We start from the raw sequence: 26,724 nt of genomic DNA on the forward strand, positions 1-26,724 counted from the left end.
CCTTGTCTTTTAACACTTAGGAAATTTTTATATTTATGTCTTCCCCTTCATCAGCTTCCACTCTAGTCTTCTCTTTCATGGTTAAGGGAGGTATTATCATTCTTACTTTATGAATTAAAAATCCTAGACTCCTCTGTCTTCAACCTGAACCTCACCAGGTACTTTCTATTGAGGGTAAGTTATATCAATTCTTCTTTACTAATATCTCCTCAATCTATTCTCTCCTTTGTTTTATCATTGCTTATTTTTATTTCATGGAACTAACTAACTCTTGTCCCGCACTAGAGCAATGGGTTCCCTGATTCCAGTCTCTTCCTGATGCCAATACTCTTCTTTCTTAAAGTTCTGATCAGATTGCTGTCTGGAGAAAAAGTCAAATTTCTTAGGATAGCATTCAGTCAGATTCCATCTGCTCTTTTCGGTTTTAGCCCTGATCACTTTCCACTACACACTCATTCCATACTCTCGCCAAATCAGTGCATTTCTCAAAAATATGCTATTTTACTCTGGGTTTTCTCTTAAAAGCTAAAATGTCTACGGATATCTCTCTTCCTCAAGACTCCACTTGAATTAGGCTATTCCCAACTTAGCCTTCCTTGATCCTTCCCAGATAGGATCCAATACTCCTCGTTGATTACAAAGTTGTATCTATGTTCTCAAATAGCACTCTCTATGGTTATGACATGGATGACTTTTCCCTTAATTAAACCCTAAGCTCCTCTGGGGCGCCTGGGTGGCTCAATCAGTTGAACGTCTGACTTCGGCTCAGGTCATGATCTCATGGTCTGTGAGTTCAAGCTCCGTGTTGGGCTCTGTGCTGACAGCTCAGAGCCTGGAGCCTGCTTCGGATTCTGTGTCTCCCTCTTGCTCTCTGCCCCTCCCCCACTCATGCTCTGTGTTTCTCTCTCTCAAAAATAAATATTAAAATAAATAAGTAAAATAAAATTTAAAAACCCTGAGCTCCTCGAAGGCTTGTCTGTACTACTCTCCTTATAACTGTATGCAAATGATAAACATCAATAAATGTGGATTGAAGTAAGTATATACAGTCTAATTTATGTGTTACTATAGTAAAAATTATTGGAATTTTTAAAGTCAGCTTATAGAAGCAGTTTTTAGTATTTACTTATTACTCTACCAAAATGCCAATTATGGAGAAATGAAGCTCTCTAGTTTTTATAATACTTTGGTATGTTCAAATAATACTCAAGCAGTATGGAAATGAACAAACATCATATCCTGATGGGTGACTGCTGATCTAAGTGGAATGTATTTCATCATTATGTACAGTTTGTACACATCACAAAAAAAATGGAAACATATTTCAGTGATGGAAAAGGCAAGTCACCTAACAACAACATTCTGGAAACATTGCTTTCTGTGATTAAGTCACTTAGGCCTCTTTTTTTTTTTTTTTTTTTGAAAGCTTAAGAACATCTGTTACATCAACAAACATAACCAGTTCCATTAGCTTTTCAGGGGGACATTGTAACTTGGACTTCAGTTATAAATTTCATTTGCATGTTTAAAACAGACCTATGAGGTTCATCAAATGGAAACTCTCCTATGGAACTAAAACCATGCACAGGGTATGTGTGATTCGCCATTAAAAGATGATTTCATTCAATTGCCATAAACAGAAAATCAGCAAGAACAAAAGAAACGGAACTTACCTATTGTGCTAACTCTGGCTGAAGGACTAGCTAATGCTGCTGGGACAGAGGCTTTGAGAGGGCCTGCCCCACTGTTTATTCTCAGAGCTGGCATATGGGGAGAGGTGGGTGATGTGGGTGATTTGCCATCAGAGGTCTTGGGTTTAGCTGATAGGTTCAGTGGCTGTGCCACTTCATCCTGCAATGATCATTAGAACATGAGCTGTGATAAGGAAAGGCTGATCAAAAAATGCCTAGAAAAACACAGGTATACAGCCTGTCATTTCCCATCCAATTACTCTACCAATTAGTGATATTAACATTCAACCTGAACATCACAGTGTTTGGTTAGCTGTCAACAATGTCACTTCCAACTACATATTATGAAAAACCTTTCGTATAAAGTACAAATTTATACAAATTTATACTTTCTTGAGAAAGTACACAGGTACTCAACTATCCGGAAAGTATATAACTGATGTCACCTGTAAGAAATACTCTTAAAAAGCTATTCCTTGTACTATTCATTTTTATTGAGAGACCATGCATAATTCATGTACAATTATGATGTAGATAAGCTTTTCTCAACCTCCGAAGAACAGGGGTTGAGTCCCAAGCACCCTTATAGCTTGGTGCTTCGGCAGAGATCCTGGAACATCCATGATGGAGGAGTTAAATGGTATGTAGTCTGATCAGAACTACTCTCCAAATTGAATACAAAAAAGAAAGAAACTTTCTAACTTTCTTAGAAAATAATCTTTTCTCCTAGTTTTCACAGAAACAGTTTGGATTTGATCTAAAAGTGAAATTAAACATAATTAACATTATACCAATATGTACTATTTATTCATATGCAACACTGTTCTAACCACTTTACGTTTTTAAATTAGATTTGTTGTCCAGATTTTCTTTGCAACGTATACCACAATCAATACATTGTGGCATGGGGACCTTTATGTGGTTAATTCAGCATATATGGTGATTTCCAGTTGTTCACTACTTGAATAGGTCAAGTTTACATAGTTTACATTCTATTTTATGCCTTTCTATATTAGTCCTTGTGTAATTTCATACATAAAATTTATGTATACAATTATCATTAAAATTTCTACCACATCATTCACAAGAATCAGATGATATTACATCACTTTTCTGATCACAGACTGAAAAATTTATTCCTTTTTTGTGCTCTAAAATTAAAACATCATGTTATATGTTTATATTTTATTGATAACCATATCTACAATGTTACATTTTTCTTGTAGAATAAAAATTTAGCTTCTACTTAGCTACTGTTCTACCTTCATGAGTTAAGAAAATAAATATCTATTTTTCTTAGAATCAAATGGTGCCATTTTATGGCATGAAAATAAATATTACTGTGTACAAAATCATATGTATATATGTATACATATATATATATATATATATATATATATACCAAAAACCATTGAAACAAATCACTTTATAAAAATGGTAAAATGGTATATGATGTCTATCTAAAGTTTATATTTTTAAGTGGCTTATTGTTATTAAATTCCATGGTTAGCTGCACTTAGGAAACTCAAGAAAAACTAGGAAAAATTACTCTAACATTTTTAAAAAAATTCTGTTTTCTCTGTCAGCAAAAAAGAAGAATTATCTGAAAATCTATTAGAATTCAAATGGCAATCTGTGATCACATTAGATGTGTAATAAGTTGACGACCATTATACTGAATTTATACGGATTCATAGAATCTTGGAAGGAAGTAAGGTAAACTAATTCCATGACTGGTTCACTATATAATTAAGAAAAATTTACTTTAGCATTTTTAAAACAGCAGGGGCAAAATTATGCCTAGATCTTTTAATCTGGAACATTCAGCTGAGCTGGCGAGCCATAATCCTTATATAGGACGTTGTCAACCTTATATAGGTTGACAGAAACCCAGAAGTATTGCGTCCTTTTTCTCTATACCGACAGTATGGATGAATAGTTTGCAAATATGATACTTGGATCAGTACCATCAACACCACCTGGGACATTATTAGAAAAGCAAATTCTCTCTTTTGGAAACTTTGGAGGTGGGTTCTAGCAACGTGTATTTTAACAAGCATTCCCAGGGGCACCTGGGTGCCTCAGTCAGTGAAGCGTCTGCCTTTGGCTCATGTCACAATCTCACAGTTCATGAGTTGAAGCCCAATTTGGGTTCTCTGCTATCTGCGCAGCGCCCACTTTGGATCCTCTGTGCCCCTCTCTCTGCCCTTCCCCCACTCATGCTGATCTCACTCTCTCTCTCAAAAATCAAAATCAAAATCAAAACTTAAAAAAAAAAGTGAGCAATCCCAGATGATTGTGATGCACACTAACATGTGAAAGCCACCACCATATATAATACAAAGGGAGGTAATTTTTGAAAAAAATTATTAAGCTTCAAAACCCTTTTAAAAACTTCCTCAATGTAACGATGTAACATTAACAAAATATATAGTAATCCCAATCTTTAAAATTTTATCAAAGCATAACATATACTACTACTAATAATAAATGAAAACATTCATATGCATAATAAACTAAATGCTACTGACATTCAGTAGACCAATCAAGATTAGAATCCAGATTTTCTTCTCATTAATTCAGCCTGAATATCCTGTCAGATAGGTGCTTTAGTGACTGTTACCCATGCAGCCGTAAATTTCTAAACACTTTTTCCTCTATCAAATGTACCTACTTACTACTTTCTGTGTGAAGCTACCAGCTTTTGTTATGACAGCCTGAAAACTTCCCTGGGCAGTATTTACAACTCTTGCAAAAGTTTTTGAGGGGATGCTTGGAGAAATTAAGGTGGTTGTTTCACTTGACAGTGCAGAAAAAAAAAAGAGGAAGGAATATATTCCCAGAGTTGCAACAGAAGAGATTTATGAGCAAGAGGAAATAGAGCATGAGTATGTGTGTAGGAGGAATGAGGGTCTTGACGAAGATGATGCAGATGTAGGTGCTGATGATAGGAAGCATATGAAATGTCATAGGCTTAGCTGTAAGCACTAAGAACTATTATGTGCACGTTCTGAAAAATGACTACCCAAAGCATTTATTAGAGCAAGAGACCCACTGGAACTCTTAATATTCTCCTCCATTCAGGGCAGCACAGATGTCTGAAAGCCAAAAAGTGCAAAGCCCCAAGGACATAATAGAGGTTGACAGTTCCCAAGTTGATAGAAATGTCATTCAAAATTGCCCTTTCATTCTCTTTCATTGTGTGACCAGGCTAATGGTATATTAATAAGAACCCACATGCTTGATTCTTATACTGGTAACTATATAAATAATTTTGACCCATTATATGATATTATTTCACAATTTGGTTCTTCTAATAATTTACTACTGAGCTACTATACCAAATACCTGTTATTCATGACGAATACAAAAATTACAGTACTTTCCCATTTTCTATTAATTATTTTTCATTTGACAAGATGAAAATTTTAAAACCCTAACTATAAAATGAAAGTGGACCATTTATTTATGACCTGCATTCTCATAATTATGAATGTGCGCAATAAATGCCAAAGGTAAGGTTTTTTTTCTAAATGGTTTTCTACTTTGTTTTTTATTTGCAATATCTTATAGGAGAAATTTGCAAGCTTAGCATGATCAAACCCTACTCATACAAATAAAGCACGCATTTTAAAATTGTAAATAAATATTTTCTTATATAAAAGAATATAAGCAATTTTCAAGGTCAATAAAGCAGTGGAAAAATACCATTTGTATGAAGTACACCATAAAGCAATAAGGAGAGCAATTTCTTTTTAATTACTTGTCCAATCATTCAATGATGCTGCCAATTGAAATTTTTTAAAATAGCATATTTCATAATTAGCTAATTTAAACACAAAATGATAGTTAAGAAGAATCTTATGTATCTGTTGAGTAGTTACAAAGTTGATATGCTAACCAAATATAAATATAAGGTGAACATTTAAGCTGAGGTAAATGCATAAACTAAGGTAAGCAAGTTTTAACTGACAGGCTATTACTTACATGTATAGAACTCATTATAAATATTTCAAGTCATTTATGTAATCTTCAATACTATGAAGTAATTAATTAATAATCTCAGAGAGGAAACTAAAACTCACAGAGATCTAAAGAAACCCACGTTTTTGGACTCAACATACAATATTCTATTTATGTAACAAATTTAATCTTAAATTTAAAAAGACATTGATGGAATACAAATTCTGGTATTCAGACTTAACCATATAATTCTTCACATAGTGAACCACACAAACGTCAATACACATGTAACAAAATGAAGTCATACACACATTTGCTATTTATGTACTAACTTCAATGTTAAGACAACATTTGACTTATTTTGGTGATTTTTTGTGCTTGTCTGATCGCCATAGTACACATCAAAACCGTCTTTTGGTAATTCTAAAGAGTTATCAAATTAGATTATTTTTTTGAGAAAATACCAAGGGTCCATGTACAGTATATCAGAAAATACAGTAATTCAATAATGTGTAATGGAATAACATTTCACACATATAAATACAAGCTTTTGGAACCTATTTATGATTATAACTTCTCCTAATAAAGTGTTGTTTAATCTTAGTTGTCTGGGATAGAATGCAAAACAATTATAATCTAAACAAGCATACTGTTCAGGCATGTTCTGCTTACTTATAGCTACTACAACTTGTCTAAAAGCAAACATTTCACTTAATATCAACTTATGGTCCCAGTAGTAGAAATATTGTGGAGGTTCTGATGAATTTGTATCTTGGCAGTGAAAATAAATACCCCACAGAGATAAATAATAAATTTGGGTAAAGAAAATTATTTCACATAAATATCAAAAGTCTCAGGTGCACTGGAGAAATAGAAGTTTTATCATGAATGCAGAATCATTCCACACACTTAACAAAAAAAGTGAAATAGCTATATAGAGTTAAAATATAATTTACTCAGATGATTTTCAAATAATATGTTTATTTTAGGAAAAACATGCTACTCTAACATAATTGTATAATACTCTTAATTTTTAATGTGCAAAGACCAAATTGCTCATAAAAATCAAAAGGGGGTATGTGTGATATTCCTTGGACACTCCTGGCTGCCCAAGGGAAAAGGAAAGAAAACAAATGGTTGACTGATAGAGACCACAGTCATGCAGGACAGGAGTCTCCGTCACTTTATGGATAACTTAGTAAACTGCAAGAAAAAGGCAATCTTATCCATAGCCTAATCTCCAGAAACCTATAGACTGTTTCTTGGAGCCCTAATATCACCCTCATCAAGATGTAAGGGAGTTTAAGTGCTTGTCACAGTGATGTGGGAAATAAAGGCAAATGAAAAACTAAATTCCCTTACTGCCTACAGCCCATTGACAAATCCTTGACACAGGCAGAGTAATCTTCCTCTAGGAGCTCAGCTGCCTTGATGATGACACTTTGCTAGGGACAAAAGGGGATCTTGGCTTAACATTATCCTGACCCCCACCCCTTCCCCCCCCCCCCCCCCCACCGCCAGGATCCTGTGAGTCTTCTGAAACACATAAACATTCCTTTGCAAACCTCCTTTATCTTTTTTTTTTAATTTTAAGGCTTATTTATTTTTGAGAGAAAGGGAGACAGAGCATGAGGAAGGGAGGGGCAGAGAGAGAGGGAGACACGGAATCTGCAGCAGGCTCTGAGCTGTCAACACAGAGTCCTATGAGTGGGGCTCGAACTCATGAACCATGAGATCATGATCTGAGTTGAAGTCGGACACTTAACCAACCGAGTCACCCAGGTGCCCCGCAAACCAACTTTAACTCCCAAGTATATGTTGGCGATTATACTCCAAGCATATGGCCCCTGATATATATCTGAAGGGTCTCATGACTGAGGCATTACTAAACAGAAACAAATGGTGTTTTCCTAACAGCAGCTAGCCTTCAAGGTCCTGGAAACCGTGCTTTCAAAATTCCTTAGAGACTTACACTGTTCCTAACCCCTACCCAACCTGAAGGTATATAATCAGTCACCCTTCACAACCCCAGTGCAGCCCTTTCTGCCCACGAGTCCTGTCCCCGTGCTTTAATAAAAATCACCTTTTTGCACCACAAGAATTCTTTCCTGGCCATTGGCTCTGAACCCCACCATCACCCCAAAACCCTCATCACCTAAAGAAATCTACTCCTTTTTTTCTATTTGTATCCTTGTCCTTCACGACGTAGAATATACCCACATGAAGGAGGTCCTTGGACTATAAGGTGCACCACTAAGGATGAACAGATGATTATACCCTCCAGAATAAAAATTTCACCTTTATTTATACCTTTATCAAAATTTTTCATTGGCAATTTTTATAACAAAAATTTTTCTTTAAATATTTACCTAAAGTAATTATCAAAAAGTAAATATTTACTTGGTAGTTAACAAATTTATAGCATTCTAATGGCAATGGGAAGAACATCTAAATTTATTCAATCATCCATCCATCCATTCACTCATTCTTTACTGAATGAAATTTCAACTATTTATTACTTGCTGTTATATGTTGGGCATTAGAAAAATGCAAATCACTTGACATCTAGGCTTGTGGCTTTGAGGCTGTGTTTTTGTGTGGCAAGTAATAAAGAAGGAAAAAATGTATTTACTTTATATTTAAGTCTGCAGTGAAGATGTATGTGGATGTATGTATTGTATTTCATTTAAACTGAATTATTTGAAGACAGTTTGTCTATGTATTTAATATAGTCTTTCATTTGTAAATATGATTTGATTCCTTAATAGCCATATAATGACTGAGTAAAAAAATACAGAATTTCAGGCTCCTTCCTCTGTGCTATTTGAAAACTGTGATTTTCCCCATATTTATCACAAATATTCATGTGAAGTAAGTAGCAATAATAACATATGGGAAAGAGTAAAGGCATTCATGAAACATGTTGCAAAATTAATCACCCGGTTGCTATTATCCTCTCTGATTAAATAATCGTATTAAGTTAAGTAGGGAAGTTACACTACAGGTTGAATCGCATAAAGGGCGCTCTGGGGTTTCATCTCTCTCGCCTAGCTCAGCTTTGCATCTATTGTCTAGTCCTAATGGTCACTGCAGGAGCCCTCCTTCACCTTTTCCACCCAAATAAGGCATCTCTTTGTGCAGTTCAGTAGAGGTTTACTAGAGAGAAAAACAAAACAAAACAGAACAGAACAGAAATACCATGAGGATCTCCGAAAAGACTGTAGTGTCCCTGACCTTTCCTTCACGAACATAGATCAGAAAGAAGGTTTGCATTGATGTGCAACAGTCAAGCAAAGTAACACAAGATAAAGCTAACCGAACATCTCACATTATTTTCTTAGCCACTAAAGAATTAGGGATCCTACTCATGTGGCTACTCCAACTCCACACTTCACTAGTAGGTTCTCAGTACCTAAAAATCAAGTCTGTCATCTTAGAACACAGGGTCCTGAGGCCTCTTTCATAAACACATGCTTGCTTTTGATCATACAAATTGCAAGATGCCTTGTTAACCAGGCAGATAGAGCTCCAGGAATTCTTTGATAGGTGTGTTTTTTCTGCTAAAGCTACTCTTAGACTTGACTGTCCTTTAAATCCAAGTCTTAAGTGATTTAGTTGAGGGTAATGTATTCTAACTTTTCATTTAGTTTCCTCATTTTGCCATTTTACACTTTTGCCTAATATATACCTGCTTCTTTTAAACGTGGGTGCCTCTGGTGTAGTTGGGGGACATATGCTTCATTGTGGTAATTTTATATTGTTTTTACATTTAAATTCTTGGCCTTTAAATAACTTATGGGTATTCACATAGTTTTCATCATTTCATTTGTTGTTTATCATGCTCTTTGTTCCTTCTCCATTAACATTTTGGTAGAACATTTCCCTTGTTTTTTTGATTTCAGTGACTTAATACCTCTAAACTGTACAAACACACACACACACATATATATATATATATATATATATATATATATATCTGAACACAAATAGAGCAAAGAATAAAGAGTGTGGCTTGTGGAATCTTAATACCATTTCCTATCCATTTTTTAATTTAAAAAGTGCTTTGAAATACCTAAGACAAATAATGCCATTGTTTTTACATACAAAGTTCTTCTGTGGTAGCCAGCCTCCAATATCGCCCCCCCAATAATTCCTGCCTCCTGGGATTTATGTCCCTGTGTATTCTCGTCCCTCCCCCCCTCCACAATAAATAGGACTGACCTATATAACCAATAGAGTTTTGCAGAAATGACAGTTTGACTCCTGGTAGTTAAGTCATAAAAGACATTGCAGCTTCTACCTTTCTCTTTCTTGGATCACTCGCTTTCAGGTATGGTTTCTCAGTCTCAGCACTATTGACATTTTGGCTTAACAATTTTGTTGTGGGTGACTGTCCTGTGTCCTGTAGGATGTTTAGCTGTATCCCTAGCCCTAGTAGATGCTTGTAGCACTCCTGCCCAGGTTTCAGCAATGAAAGCTATCTCCAGACACTGCCAAATATTTCCTGGGGGAGAACGTCATGCCTGGAGAGGGAGGGGAGCCACCTGCCTTGTCATGAGGACACTCAAACAGCCCATAGAGAGGTCCACTTGGCAAGGAACTCAGGCCTCTTGCCAACAGGATGTAACTTGTTAGGCATGTGCACTAAGCCACTTTGGAAGTGGATGTACCAATACCAGTTAAACTTTCATGGGACTGCAACCCCAACTGACAACTTGACTGCAACCACATGAGACTCTTAGCCAGATCCATCCAGGTAAGCTGCTCCCCAGATTCCCGACCTACAGCAATTGTCTGGGGAAAGTGTTTTATTGTTTAAAGTCACTAAATTTTGTAGTATTTTGTTAGGCAGTGATAGCTAATCCATCCTCAATGAAGGAAGTATAACCAAAACATGTGACGTTCTTTCATTATTCCAAACCCTTTTTTTACCATGATTTAATTTTGACTCCTGGAAAAACACTTGTTTCTCCTTCTTCAACCATAATATATGAATATTATTTCATGAATCTCCCTCAGTTTTACTCATTTGCTTTGCACACCTACATGTAATTCTTTTTACTTTTTCTTTCTATCTCCCTTAGTATCTCCTCTCCCTTCTTTTTAACATTTCTAACTTGGCTTTTGAAACAATGGTATTTTCAACTTTTTTTAATGTTTATTTTTTGAGAGAGAGACAGAGCGCAAGCTGGAGAGGGACAGAGAGAGAGAGGGAGACACAGAATCTGAAGCAGGCTCCAGGCTCTGAGCTGTCAACACAGAGTCCGACATGGGGCTTGAGCTCACGAACCATGAGGTCATGACCTGAGCTGAGGTCGGATGCTTAACCAACTGAGCCACCCAGGTGCCCTGATATGTTAATTTTACATTATCTATCTAACTTCTACTTTTTATTTTCAAAGTGTGCTAAAATTATACTGTATAAATATAGTTTCTATACATTTACTTAGAAGACTATTCTATGAGAAGACTTTTAGCTCAAAATACCAAACGAAAACTCACTCACAGAAATTCTGCAGAGTAAATTTTTCAAATGCATTGTGTATTTGAAAAGAGGAGAACAGAAGGAATACAAATGTCAACAATAATATTTGATGAGAACATTCATAACAGGAGCCAGTATAAAATGTACGGTGTTTCAGATTCAACTTTGTTTAACCTCTGGTCCCTAGACAACTTCAAATTCCCAATAATAATGGTTATTTTGTCCTCTGGTGCTCATTATATCTGGAAGATTGCTATTATCTTCTAAAATGATTAATAGTTCTTCTACCAAGAGGCTAAAAGAAAGCATAAAGCAGTTAAGACTTGATGTTAATAATCATACCAGTTCTTCTTATTAACCTCTAAATGCAAACCTCCAAAAGCTTTTATAAAATGCTTTAGAGAAATTAAAGAGTTGGTCATTCCATGTGTAGAAAGAACATAATGTTTTCTTGGCACCACCTGATCAGTCCTTAAATTCATAATTAAAAAGCATTTGTCATTGTTACTTTCCTGTTAGTGTCACTTGAAGATATGTGAAAAAGCATTAATCAAGAACTACAAAATTATCAAATGATGGAATGGATTCACACACACACACACACACACACACACACACACACAAGCATGAGCTCTTGGAGCAATACAGCTTTACAGAATAAACTCTAAGAAAATAGAAGCCATGTGTTTTGGGGATGGCACCTCTACGTGAACGTACAAAATGAACACACCAACCTTTCTGCCTGAATCTACAAAAGGAATTATCAAAAGACAGCAGAACAGTATAAACAATACCAATACAAATGAGTATTAACTCTCTGTCCCACTGTCCCATTTGGAAGCCTATTGTTCACAGGGGAAAAACACTCATGAAAATAAATAAATAAAACAAATAGAATTAAATACTTTGGAAGACTCTTAAAGGGCTAAAAAAACTTATTTTCAAGAATATCTATGGTTCTTGGGGTGTCTGGGTGGCTCAGTCGGTTAAGCGTCCAACTTTGGTTTCCCGGTTCACAAGTTTGAGCCCTGTGTCAGGTTCTGTGCTGACAGCTCAGAGCCTGGAGTGTGCTTCAGATTCTGTATCTCCCTCTCTCTCTGCCCCTCTCCTGCTCGCACTCTCTCTGTCTCTGCTTTTCTCTCAAAAATAAAAACATTAAAAAATTTTTAAAAATTAAAAAAAATATCTATGGTTATTTTAGGGATTTAAGTTTTTACAGATCCTAGGAAGAGTTTGGTCTGGTTATAAGCAGATAAACCATCTTTAGATGACCAACCTGGGAGAAAGGGAGAGAAGAAATAGCAGGCATAATCATACATAAATCACTTAATACTAACTCTCATTTAATTAAATCTAAAATCTCATTTCCATTGCCCACCTATATGCATGTACAGTTTCTAATGGGCACAAGTCACCAGTAGACTGATGGGCCCACTATTAGTATTTAGTGATTAATGGCAGTTGTGACAGTTAACCGGTATATTGTGTGTATCTGGGAGACTTGAGTAAGGGCCAAATTGTATAGGGCATAGAACCTTGGGGCAGGATGGATATATGTGTGTGTGTGTGTGTGTGTGTGTGTGTGCATGCATGTGTGTGTGTAATGGATTTGAAGGCCAGTGAGACACAAAATGCGAAAGGGAAGACTAAGACAGCACCCTATTATTACTAACAAACCATTGTATTCTGTTTTATTGCATTAGTTGTTTTCTTGAATTGTTGATTGCAAAAAAATCAGAATTCAAATAGATTAAGAGGGTTTTACTCTTTAAAGGAATGTTTCTGATGATCTGAGTACTCATTCTTTACCACACAACTTTGAGGGCAGGCATTAGTATACTGTTTTTATCACCCACATATGGCCTTGAATAGAAAAAATACTAAATATTAACTACTAAATCTTAATTACATGGATAGTCAAGATTAACCAATGACAAACCCTTGATAAATTGTTTTCCATTATTGTTTTTTCATGAAGTGTTTTAAAACTTCTTTACGTCTACTATACAAAGTAAATGTCACTGTGGCTAGGGAAGAATAGAAACCTAGGCACTACCATAATGTATTCCTCCAAATGAACTCTTCTCACTACTTGAATTTCATAGTTCTTCCTAGTCTTTAGAGTTTTGTTCCCTTTTTTTCTTGCCTTCCCCTAGAGTTGAAGGCTTGACATCTTTGGGACGCACTGCTTTCTAGTTAGAGATGTTAGCTAACACAGCCATTGTCAGGCACTCTTTAGTGTCAGGCTTCCTATTAATTTCTCTTGAAACTTTACTAGGTCACTACATCTAAACCACAATTCCTTCTACTCCATTCACTGCGGACAGGAAAGAGAGGCAGTCATTGAAGACAAAGGGTAAAAAGTCCAAAGATAGGCAAAAATAAAATTTAAATGTAAAACTCACTTCTTTTGCTCCCACTTGCTCTATTATTTTTTAAAAAAATTTTAAATGTTTTTTATTTATTTTTCAGACAGAGAGAGACAGAGCATGAGCAGGGGAGGGACAGAGAGAGAGGGAGACACAGAATCCGAAGCAGGCTCCAGTCTCTGAGCTGTCAGCACAGAGCCCAACGTGGGGCTCAAACTCACAAGCCACGAGATCATGACCTGAACTGAAGTCAGACGCTTAACCGACTGAGCCACCCAGGCACCCCAACTCCCACTTGCTTTAAACCAGACTGATTCTCACCCTTCAGATTAAGGGCAGTACTGGCAATTTTCTTTAATATATAGAATTAGAAGAGTTGTCCCATTTGCTCTGGTCTTATTTTTTTTTCCCCCTCTCTCATGTGGTAGGTTTATTTTTTAATTTGTTCCAGAGTATCATTTAAGCATTATTCCCAACAATGCTAGTCATGGAGAGAAGGAATTTATATTCTAGTAGTCTAGAACTGGGATTTGGATTTTAAATCTTAGATGTTTAATTTAAATGCAATTTTCAGAAGTTTTTATAAGGTTATAATACCCTTATTCCATGGATCCTCACATCAGCTTTTCTAAAAATACAAAAAGGTATCAAGGGCATGAGCTCTTGGAATATTAGTCCTATAAAACTTGCTATTTGGGATTAGGTGATTTTTACTAGAAATAAAGATTATTTTCCCTTCCCCTAAATATTAATCAAAAATAATGATTTTATAAATATGATCAACTTAAAGTGTTTTTCCTTTCTCTTTCTCTCATAATTAACTTACCAGAGAATGAACAAAGAAAAGGCATTAGTATATGTCTAATTGAATACAGAAATTATGAAACTTTTACCTGGGAAAAAGAAATCTACTCCAAAAGAAATGCTGGTTTTGTCATGAAGAGAGCTAGTTTCTCAAGAAGTAATAAATGCTTACAGCCCTGTACACTATTTGTTACATTAATATTTGGAGGGAGTCAGTTAAATATTACAAAACATAAAATTACATCAAATAAGTTTAGTAAACTAAATATTAATATTTAAAAAATAATTTGAATATTTTTATATCTGTTCATCTTAATGCTGATTTTCTAATACTGTTCACTTACTCCCTGACATCTAAATAGCTTTACTAGTTACAAAGCACCCTCACACATTTTGCCTTATTTTATTTTTTTAAAGATGTAATTTATTTACTTTCAAAATTTATTTGAGAGAGAGAGAGAGCACAAGTGGGGGAGAGGGGCAGAGGGAGAGAGAGAGACAGGGAGAGAGAGAGACAGACACACAGAGAGAGACAGAGACAGAGACAGAGAGAGAAATCTTAAGCAGGCTCAACACTCAGCATGAAGCTCAATGCGGGGCTCGATCCCAGGATTCTGGGATCATGACCTGAGCTGAAATCAAGAGTAGGACACTCAATGGGATGAGCCACCCAGGTGTCCCTGTCTTATTTTATTATCACAGCAAGAATGTGAGATATCATCAATCCCACTTCACAGATAAGGAAGCTGACATTAGAGATATTTAAAAATTTGCCTATGGTCCTAACTTTAGTAAGCTTGGGACTTGAATCCAAGTCTCTGCAATGTACGCCTAGCAACGTTCCATCTAAATGTCAACAGGGAAAAGGATTGTTAAGCAATAATTTCTCAGAAAAAATCAGACTAACAACTGAAATCTTGTAATTTCTTCTTCATTTCAAAAAAAATTGTTATATCCCATTATTATAGGGATCATGTAGAACTCAATTTGGGTAATATTAGTCTGAACCCTTGAAAAATGTTTATAATACCAAATCATGAAATATTTTACCAAAGAAGCTAGCTACAAGTAAATTCTACATGTATTCATATATTTAAAGTATAAAATTAAAGAGAACATTTTTGAAGTAAATGCATAAGTATCCTCAACACTATTATTTGAATAAACCTATTTTGTTTCAATATAAAACACACTGCCATTTACCTACATCCAAATGCTGTCCAGTCATTTACAGAGAAACTAATATTGCAAGAAGTGAAAGAGAGGGTAGAAAAGACCTTTAGGCCACCTACTGGCTTGACCAAAGGCTATGAATCCATCCCAGGTTTATTTCAAATGAGTTGTCTCAAAGGTTACCCACAGGCCATTTTATAGTGATTGATAGCTGATGTCTGAAAATCTCCTTTTATTTTAATGATAACCTCAATAGAGTCATTAAGGCATTCTTGTCTCCACAGCAGTGACCAGGAGGGAACTGATGTCTTTAAAGAATTTGAAGGGGTGATAACTACTTATATAGAATGTCAGTTAAGGCCAGTTTTTTATGCTGTGCTCAGGAGACAAAATATTTTTTTCCAATGTATTGAAGATGCTTAGCTTGATTATATATTCTGCGTATTCATGTTAAAATATGAAATTCAAGGTATAGGGCAAAGAAAATTCAATAAAGATGAAAAGGCTTAGAATTGAGCATCAGGTAAGAGTCTGATTTTAATTATAATGATCTCAAATTTGTATTAAAGCTCTCACAGCATAATGATCCTTAAGTGTCTGTATTGAGTTAAGCATGTCATGAAGCATGAAGAATTGCAAGATTGATTTATCAGATATTCATTTAAGAAATAGGCAATTAAAATAATTAATGTGTAGTGAAACTCAGCTGTAATGCCGCATGTTTAATTTTTCCCAACCCATAACATTAAAAGAATAATACACTTCACAGTCTGGATGGCATAAAAGATTTTATATAGCAACTGTAATGATATCATTACATAAGAGTTTTGGTCATATCTTCTAGACTGAACTAAGGAGAAGGATTGAGCGCCTTTATTTTATATTTGACCTTATTTTAAATGTTGCTTTGGGTCATTAGATTGCCAAATAAAATTAATCTGCATTCTTGATTCTTATAATAAGGGATGAAATACATATATACACACATACATATGTTTATACATGTAGAATATAAACTAATACATGAGCATGTATAGACGGAATATTTCTTTGCCATATTTAAGCTAGATTGGCAAAAAGAGAAGAAAAGAATAATGAACTTACAAATATAAGAGAGAAAGACAAAATAATTCTCTTGCCTAAAATTTGATTTGAACTTTCCATTAAACAATATAACAAAACTAGCCAGTATTCGTATAAGCCTGTGCCTTTTACTGCAGGATCCACTTAATCCTTCAGCATCTGTAAGGGAGACCATTCACCTGAAGATGTATTCATACTAAACCAACTCATGCTGCTAACATAGAAACCAGAATTCCAATTAATTAATTTATAGCTGGCCAGAATACTGTTGATTTTTTTAAGGTAACTTTTTCCAATTTCAAGATACTTGACAAAGCAAATTTGACAATGAGAATCAGGGCAGAAAGAAGTATATGGTGAGTGCTTCATCCAGACCATAGTAAAGGGGTGGTAAATTATGCCTGCTTCAACTGCAGACAATAGTAGTTATGCTTCTCATGCTGCATTGAGATTATCCTCTAGTGATGCAAGCCATTGACCTTTGATACTTCCACCTAAGGGGCCCCAAACTCAGTCACATGTCTGAACATAATATCTTGGTTTGCTTCCACAGATGTTTTGCTTATTTGTTTGATTATTCTTTAACAGAACTAGAGTAATAGTTACATGTCAAATATTATGCTCGGTACTAAAAATAAGTAAGAAATAATCCCTATGCTGAAAGGCTCAGACTCATACAAGGGAAGACAATGGCAATCAGGTGTTGTAAGGGTGCTGGGATACAACACAAGCAGAATGTATCTGTGCAGTGGAGTCATATATGATGGAACAGCCAATTCTACAGAGAGGTGATAACTAAGATAGATCTCATAAGTTGGTGCAAGACAAAAGGAAAAAACGTAATGAAGAGGAAAGAAAGCACCCCAGAGAGCTAGAGTGGAGCAAACATAAGCAAAAAGAGGTAAAACAAGATGATATAGGAGAGAGTAACTCCATATGGAACGCAAAACTTGGGATCAAGAGAAAGGCACAAGTAACCAATCAGGCTAGTGTGGTGGGTGGGGCTAGGTCACAGAATGACAAGTAGGTTAGCCTTCATCCTGTAGACACTTTTCTTTCATCCTTATTCTTCTTAAGTCTACTCCCAATGTTCTAGACATGCATTACAGACCACCTTATTTCTCTCTTTATAATTCAGATGAAACCCAACAGTCTGTTCTTTCATTCCCACATGCGTTTGCACAGGCTGTTTTCACTTCCTTCAAAAACCTTCTAAATGGCACATCTTCTGGAAGTCCTTCCTCATTCCCCTGTTTCTCCCCAGGTTGTATTAGGAACTTTTTCCCTTGCCTCCATATTGTTCTTTGACCAGTGTTTAGCCCATAGTATTTTAATTGTCAGTTTGTCCATCTTCCCCATTACACTGTACAGGGTGTTAATTATTGTTCTTTTTTGGTTCTACCATAGTGTCCACCATATTATAGGTGCTCAAAAAGTTTACTGAGTAAAACTCAGAAAATGTTCTTTCTAAAAGTGATACCTGATGGTGACTCTAGAAACCTCATTTATGAATAACATGGCCATTATGTAGTTTTTTAAAAAGATTATATAAACCAGGGAAGAAACATCTAGCTTTGTTGGCAACTGTAAAATCTATTTCTATTGCTTGGAAAATGCTTTTTGTTTGTTTGTTTTTTTGTTTTTTTTCCCCAAAGGAAGACATTCCTCTTTTTTCTAGTAGAAGATAACTCCTGTAAATGAAATCATATTTTATTAACTGTGTTTTAAGTCGATCTTATTTTTTTAAAAATAGGATTCAAGTACATTTTCAAAGAATATTTCAAAATGTTTCTATTTCTTTTTGTCTCATTAAATTCCAATATTTTATTTTATATGCTCAGAATTCTAGAAAATAATATGGTTACACTAAAGGCCCAAAAGTTCACCTGACAATAACTAAAAAGATATTACTGACTTAAAAAAACCACTTACACAGACACATTGCCTTAGATCATGTGGCATTAATAATTTAACTGCAAAAATAAACATATAGTGAAAATTACATCACAAATAGTGATAAGTACAGTTTAAATTCATGTTATTAAGATTGAGTTGTAGAATATAAACATGTAATCTAGTAAACATTTATTGAATGCATATTATGGACCAGCCACTTAGAATTCAATGGATAAAGGAAGTGTATCTAATATGATCAATCTTATGAAACTGATCTTTCCTTCAATTATGTTGTTGCAAGTCCATAAAGTGCAGTCTCAGATATAATCAGAATTCTACCTCCTTGCAACTCTATGAAAGCTAATAGGAAAAAAAACAAGTAAAACCAAACTAAAATTACCCAGTGGTTCTCTTAAAATTGGATCAGAATTATCATTTTTTAGATAAATGACAGCACTATTTGCATGAAAATTGGCACTAAAAATTCCATCAGCTGACCTAAAATTCTTGTCTTGCCCTGTATTTATATAGGATTGACCTGAATATTGAGCTCCTGCCGACTTAAAATGAAACTTTGATCCTCAAAAGAGTTACACAGGGAAGTATAGAAAACACAAATCTGTACTTATTTAAGGACATTCCTATTGCTGTCATAATGCTTTTATACATACTTCACAACAGAATAGTTTTCTTATGTTATTTTGAGTGCTACTGGAAATACCACAAGAGAAATTTTTTGCAGTATTTCATCCTTTCTATTTTTGGTTTCAATTTCTTTTTCTCCTATTTATGAAATATCTACACTGCCAAAAGTCATCAGAATTGTACAACAAACCATAACAACTCAAATTATATAATGAACTAGAAAAATAAGATTCCTTGGTTATTGAAAGGCCCAATTTAAATGAGTCTCATACAAAAATCTCAGTCCTGAAAATTAGTCTTGAAAAGAACTACAACAGAGTTTTAATTAAAAAATATTTTGTGGTTTTATAAAAATGTAGGGTTCTTAGTATTTTCTTAGTATTTTCTGGTATTGGCGAACAGTTTGGGAGAAAATTAATTTTTATGTATTTGCGTATACATTTTTCCCCTTCATATTATTCTGGTAATGTAAAACTTACAAAATGAAAATTCTGGTCTTTATTTTTTTCTAAATTTAGAGATCTCATCTTTCTCCTTTTGAAAAATGAAAGTCACAAAGGGATTTTTTTTTCTTTAATTGTTGGGTTCTGAAAAAGTCACTCAATGGAATTAGCTACTCCATAGTTGGAAGTCAAGGGCTAAAAGCTGTGGAATATTGCAACTGTAAGTCATACAGCTTTGTGAGGAGGGGAGTGTAATTCTAAGAAGCATCCGATTAGATTATCTACAAGGAGGTCCTAGACTGGAACAGGGCACATTTTTCCCAAGAAAACTTTAGGACACCTTTGGATTCAGGTTAAGGGAAGCTGCTAGCTGTTCATGATATTTAGACACTTGCATTTGTAGGTATGCTCCTTTCTAAGCAGCACTTTGTTAAACAAGTTCTTAACAATACTCAATACTTTGAGCCATTAAGAATGTGTTTTACAATTTAATGTTCCTAAGATTATAATTTCATTGGGAAAAATTCTTATTCAATATAGAAAAAATTTCAAATATATTTTCAAGTAAAAGAAGAGTCATAAAATTATCTCCTAGATCCAAAAACAAATCAACAGAAAGAGGTGTTGTATATTTTGAATGCTATTCTGTGTCTCCTATGTCCTCAAACTTGGAAGATACGTAAGATAAGAATATGCGTGCTTACAAAATTTACCTGGTCATATTAAGCAGCCACTAAATAATAATTCATAGCCAATGTGAATTACACCACTCACTGTGTATCTGTTGAGGGCTTTTTTTTTCACATTTAATACTAATCAATTCATACAATTTCTGGTCTTTGTTTAAAAAGCCCTCATTAAAAATGATTGTTTTCTAGTTGGTTATTGCCAGTAAAGAGAAACTATATAAATGATGGTGGAGAATTTCCTTATCTTGTAATTTTTTGAGTAGCCTTTGGATTAAAATAGTCTCTGTTTCTTGTTAGGCACAATTAAGGCCACTTCCATATCATATGTGCATAGGAAAATGGGAAAACAGGTGTAACTGAAAAAGAATTTCACTTTACAGAATATAATACAATATAGATCTTAGTAGAACTTAGTATATAAACTTACTATCACTAAAATAAATAGGATTTTAAGTGCATTATGAATGTGCATGCCTAAAGACATCATAAAATAATTATTGCTAAAATTTTACTAATAAAATAATCACATTATTTATAGAAGGTTTACAGAAACTTTATAGAAGTTTCTTTTTTTTTTAAGTTGGTGGCATTGCATATTTACCTGACAAGTGTTTTTTTAATTTTTATTTTTTAACGTTTATTTATTTTTGAGAGACAGAGAGAGACAGAGCACAAGTGGGGGGAGGGCCAAGAGAGAATGAGACACAGAATCCGAAGTAGGCTTCAGGCTCCAAGCTGTTAGCACAGAGCCCAATGCAGGGCTCAAACTCACAAAACGTGAGATCATGACCTGAGCCGAAGTCTGACGCTCAACTCACTGAACCACTCAGGTGCCCCCTGACAAGTGTTTTTTAATAAAAATTTTAACTAGAGACATGGAAGGATGGAAGAGGGGAAGAGAGGAGGAGATGAAGGAAAGGAAACAGAAAAAGTGAGAGAGAAAGAGATTTTCAAAGAAAGTTATCCTCTCAAAAATATTCAATTCAGAAGAATACAGGTTCAATTTAATGATGAAAATGATGCTATTCATAATTTAAAAATACCCTTTTATAGTTGTTTTAAGATTTTAGCACAAAAAAGAGATTGTAGCACATTTTTTACTGACTTTTTTAAGCTAGCTAAAAGTCTGCTTGCTGGGAGACTTGGCAGATCTGTTGAAGTCAGACTGGGTTATAAAGTTTTGGGTAAAAATCAAACATTTTTAAAAATATCAAAAGCAAAAAGATTAATTAGAAATTAGGGTCTGTTTTCCTTTGTGGTTTATTAACATGATCAAAAGATATTAAGTAAGAGTTCTAAAACTCTTATGATTGCTAATAAATAGTAATTATAATTTTTAAGGTGACTACATTTGAATCAATACTCATGTGTTAGTGTTAGTATGAAAATATCACTCCAAAAACTCAACCTTGTAATTTGCTTTATATAGGTGGTGCCAGGTACTGTTAAGGGTATGTGTTTTCTTATATTACTAGTGAAACAACCCTGATAAAGTAAGTCAATCTGAAGAAAACTCAGGAAATACTTCAGGTTACATTCACACTCCTTGCACTTACTTGCTGCCCTTAATAGCTATACAAAATTGTCCTTTTCCATCCGTATATCCCTTATCATATACATCACTGTATATACATGTGATGTATATATATCATGAGGACAGAGATCTGTCTAAACTATGTGCCAGTATCCTCAGGTCCTAGGACTCTGACACATCATAGGCCATTAATAGACTTGTCAAATTAAAATGTCTTGTTCCTCCAATGGCAAGGTACAATATGTCTCATTAAGGTTCAAATTCCACAGTATTTCTAGGGAAGTATTGTAGAGATGCTTAAACTGTTTTTCAATTGATCCACAAAGGATAAAAGGAAAAAATTTCCTTCCCTCAAAAACATAGTACCCTAAGAAAGGAAGACAATGAGTAGGTAATTACAGTTTATAGTGAATGGAAAACATATTATTTCTTTAAACTGAATGAACTTAAAATATAGCTTAAATTCCTGAACAAGAAAAAGTCATACATGATCTGGTCTTTCTCATTATCAACTTCATTTCTTAGCATTCTCCCTTATGTTTTCCGCATTCTGGCTACTTCAGCCTATTTTCTAAACCTTGAATTTCCAGATTCACATATTAGGGTCTTTGCAATTGCTTGTTCCTCCTGTTTGGAATAACTTTCCCCTAGACCTTTGCAGGTACTTTCATTGCATGTGTCAGACAGGGTTTCCTTTACATCTCTATCTCAAGATTTCCTTGCTTATCCCTAGGAACTTGATCTTTTACCATGTTTTATTTTCTTCATAGCACTTACCAAAATATGAAATTATCTATTTGTTTAATTGTTCATAGTTGGTCTTTTCCTCTTAGACTGTAAGATTTTAAGAGGACACACTTTTGTTTACAGCCATAGGAGCTGTAGTTCTACTGCCTGGCATTGAACTTGACACACAATAGGCATGAATTAATACTCGTTGAATCAGTGAATGATAGATGTAAGCATATATAAAACACCAAAAAGGAACAGTCCTTTGAAGAATGAGAAAAAGAGCAGAACTAAGAGATAGGAAATACTTCCATGCAATATTGTTTGGGCTTCTGATTAAACCAGACCTGTAGTCAGAATTTTTTTTTTTTTCTATGTGAGTGAATACATTTCCTTTTTGCTTGGTCCAGTTTGGGTTGGGTTTTCTATTACTTGCAACTGAAGGAGTACTAACAAATACAGTTGTCATTCAGTGGAACCACACGCTGAAATCCTGGAAATCTGATTATAATTCTATTTAAATAAGAATATTGCGACGTTAAGAGTTACTCTGAATAAAATAATGCTACCTCATGGAGTGGCGGCAAAGGGACCCCTTAAGTAGGTTATTATGTGTTGGACTGAAACCTTTCTGGGTTTCTTCCTTACTTAAGCTTCTATGCTTCTATAAATAAAATGCCTGATACCTTTGTGAAATAAATGACACTTGAATACGTTGGGCTTTGAACTTGTCTTCAGCTTAGAGTGGTAAATCTCTTTAATTTTTGACTCTTACATCTACATTTAATTACTGTGTTTTCTTATCCCTCTCCATTTTTATAATGTTTAAAAATATCATAGAATGCTTTGTTCTCTCTAGACAAAAATCTATTGAAAAAATATAACTAATGAATATTTACTTACACTATTTTCCATCAATCTAAAGAGGACATTGATATTTGTTGTCCTTTTAAAAACATACCTATACTTTGGTACATCTCTGCGAGAAAGACCATTAAAATTCTTCCTATTTATGAATAAGAAAGATGTATAAACAGAATATATTTGATTAAATAGAGAGGGAATCAAATCTGAGGTCTAGAGAGGTCCTGCATGGGTTCTCTTCTCAATTCTCTATCCAAATAGCTCCAGTACACGTATGGTCTAGAGGGTTGGAAAGAGGTCAATAATCAGCTCAAATGAAGCACTGATCATTCACTTAGGTTAGAAAATAAAGGATTTGAACTGATTTGGAGTACATTTTAGGAAGTCAAAATTGTAAATGCTTTCTTAAAAAGGAAGAGAACCATAGAAGTGGGCTTTCACTTACTTAGTCTCTAACATAGTAATGATTTCCCCTTTTTAGCCATGATGTTCGTGGAGGTTGTTCTAGATCCTCCTGTACAAAGACGTCCTTTCACATTGCTGTTTTTCCTCCCTACACTATTTAGGTTTTAACTGCCTGGTTTTAAAATTAAAATGCTTTAATCACAGCTTTTTGGATGGTGTGTCTTCTTTGGGTTGGATCTATTTTAGAGGGCAACTTCCATTTAGAAAATGTGATTCTGTGGATCTTCCTGTGTCTGCACATGTTCAACATCCTCTTGCTTTCCCCATGGTTTGCATTATTAAAAAGCTTTGACGTGGCTCATCAGAGCTGGCTGCTGTGTTCCAGACAGGTTCCTGTCAAAACAAACTCAGTATACTGGGGAACAGAGGCCAGGCCAGTTGAATTCAAAGAACATTACCTAAATCCCTCTGTATATTTTGCCTCTTTAAAAATGCCATGATTATGACTTGTCTGTCTCTTTGTTTTATAATTTGTACTGTTTTTTATGTTACAATTGTGACCAACCCCTCTTTTCCTGAATCATAAGACTATATCGCCAAATGACCGACTTGGATATTTAATACCACTGTGCTCAGAAAAGGCTCTGTTTAAGTACCTAGCTGTTTGAGATTCCTGTCAACTGAATACAGACGAAAAGGAAAGGGGGAGGCTCATCACAGGGGTTCTGTTGATAACACTTCATTTAACATATTTCAGTTTAGCAACACGGACTGCAAAAAAGAAAACTACTTTATTTAAAATGACAGGGCGACTCTGTTATATTCACTGTACATATGTCCCACCCAGGAAGTGATGATAATGATAATGGGTACATTTACAGTTTAGCTCTATGGGGTGATTCTTCTCAAATGAATTCACCTCTTGAGTATGACACATCCATATCACATCTTAAAGGCTCACAAAATTGCTATTTCACAGATATTGAAATACCAGAGAGAGAGAGGTGTTCAACAGCTATTCAACAAAACACAAAGCAGGTGTACAGAGCAAGGTATTAGGGAAATTCTAGCATTTAATTGATATGCCAAACAGTGTTTAAAGCAGAAGAATAGAAAATGGGCAATTTAAATGTGGTTATAATTAGCTGAGGCTAACACCCCCTTCTGTTCTGAAGTTTTGGGGAAAATGAGATATGTAAAAAGTACCACGTTCAACAGTTTCACAATGGATCTGTGATTTTATCTGTTCTCACATTTATAGATGAATGGCAGTTCCTCTCTTATTAATACTAGTGAAGCACTCTGGATTATTTAGAGATACCACATTCAGAGATGAATTCCAGCCCAGGGTAGTCAATAAAGATGATTTGTGATCTTGACCTGAAAAGGTCTAAGAATACATCAAATACTAGCATTCTGGGAACTTTTACATATTGGAATTTACATCTCTAGCAACTACTACTGCACAAAAGTTTTTGTGGCCAGATAAAATGTAAAAAATATGAAATGAAGTCAACAGTTACATTGAACAGTATTTTTCAAAACTTTCATCATGGAAGTACTCCTGTGAAGGCCTTGGTCCATTTAAAACTTACAAAATCTCTTTGATTTCATTTGTTTTCTCTTTAAAGAATGTGTTTCCCATAATATTAAAAATAATGTTTTTACAGTTAGTGTTAGTGGTGTTTCAACTTGATTGTGGTTACACTGTGTGCGGACTTTGGTATTCAGCCTTTTCCCCCAGATAGCATTACAGAACACGATCTCAAAGTTAGCAAAAAGCTTTATTTCCCACATCTCTTGTTTGAACTAATTTTCAATTAAGATGAATCATGATTATCCTCGGATTTCTCATGTTCCCAACATAATACTAATCTTGTATGTGTACCATGGTTTGTGACTCATGGTATTTAGCTACAAAATTCTACCCTGTAGATGAGTGTGTACTGATGTAATGCTTATTTGATACCATGGAACTATGTGATTGGTACCATTACAGCAAAAAAAAAAAAAAAACAAACAAACAAACAGATGCCCTAATTAGAGTCATTGGCAATTTGGGCATCACTAACACAAACACCTGGCCACCAAATCAGAAAAGATCTTCATTACTGCACTTGAGAAAGAAGATCAGATAACAATATAGTTTCGCTTCTTGCTTCTGAATTTGAAGCAATATTTATAAGGATATTGCAGCTGAAAGAATCTGATTGTGTCTGATCAGCTGGCTAGGACTGTTTCTGTCTTGTTGGAAAATATTTCTTTCCCTTGTCATAACTCCCAGGTGCTACTGCTGAGCAAATGGGAACATCGCTGCTAGAAGTATTTGAAAAGAACAAAAAAGAATTGATTCAGACAATTTACGTGCTCCTGTCATCGATAGAGACACAACTGTGACCAAGGAGTATGACTAGGGTCATAGCAAAGGTAAAAGAAAAGCACCCAGGAGTTCTGTCTTGTCACCAGCTTTTCAAACTAACTATTCTTGGTTGTTGCAGGCAATATACAAGTTTTCATCAAATGCCAAGAGACATTTCATAGTATTTGCAAGTTGCTCTTGTAATTTTCCCAAGAGGTGGCTACTTTTACAATGGCAAATCACTTAACATGTAAAATTCAGATAGCACATCTATGACATACGAGAATTTCTTGGTAGCATGGAATTGTAAGTCTATTACCAACAATTGTGTGAGTGGTGTGTGAAATTGAGTAAAAATGTTCTTCCTCCTAATATAACTATTTTAAGGCTGACATTGAGTCTATTATTATTAAGGGAAATCATTTTTTTCTTACAAAACAAATGTTATCAAGAGATCAGTTACTATCACACAGGAAAGGCTATCTAGGTTTTTAAAAGACTGCAACAAATAATTCAGAAAGTCATTTAAGTAAGGAAATAATGTTGGTGTAAAAATGAAAGTCACTAATACATTAATGCATCCTGTGACAAA

General features: G+C 34.7%; 1 protein-coding gene across 47 annotated transcripts in view; it reads right to left on the bottom strand.

Annotated features, from left to right (window-relative positions):
- SOX5 (SRY-box transcription factor 5) overlaps nt 1-26,724 on the bottom strand; it is a 1,008,244-nt gene that overhangs the window by 43,060 nt on the left and 938,460 nt on the right. For all 47 annotated transcript variants that reach the window (XM_053225987.1, XM_027035741.2, XM_053225993.1 and 44 more), the window contains one exon: nt 1,674-1,851. In XM_053225987.1, coding sequence (XP_053081962.1) covers nt 1,674-1,851 — 178 coding nt within the window. The remainder of the gene's footprint in view (nt 1-1,673; nt 1,852-26,724) is intronic.

This window comes from Acinonyx jubatus, chromosome B4 (genome assembly GCF_027475565.1).
Source record: "Acinonyx jubatus isolate Ajub_Pintada_27869175 chromosome B4, VMU_Ajub_asm_v1.0, whole genome shotgun sequence".
Lineage (NCBI taxonomy): Eukaryota > Metazoa > Chordata > Mammalia > Carnivora > Felidae > Acinonyx > Acinonyx jubatus.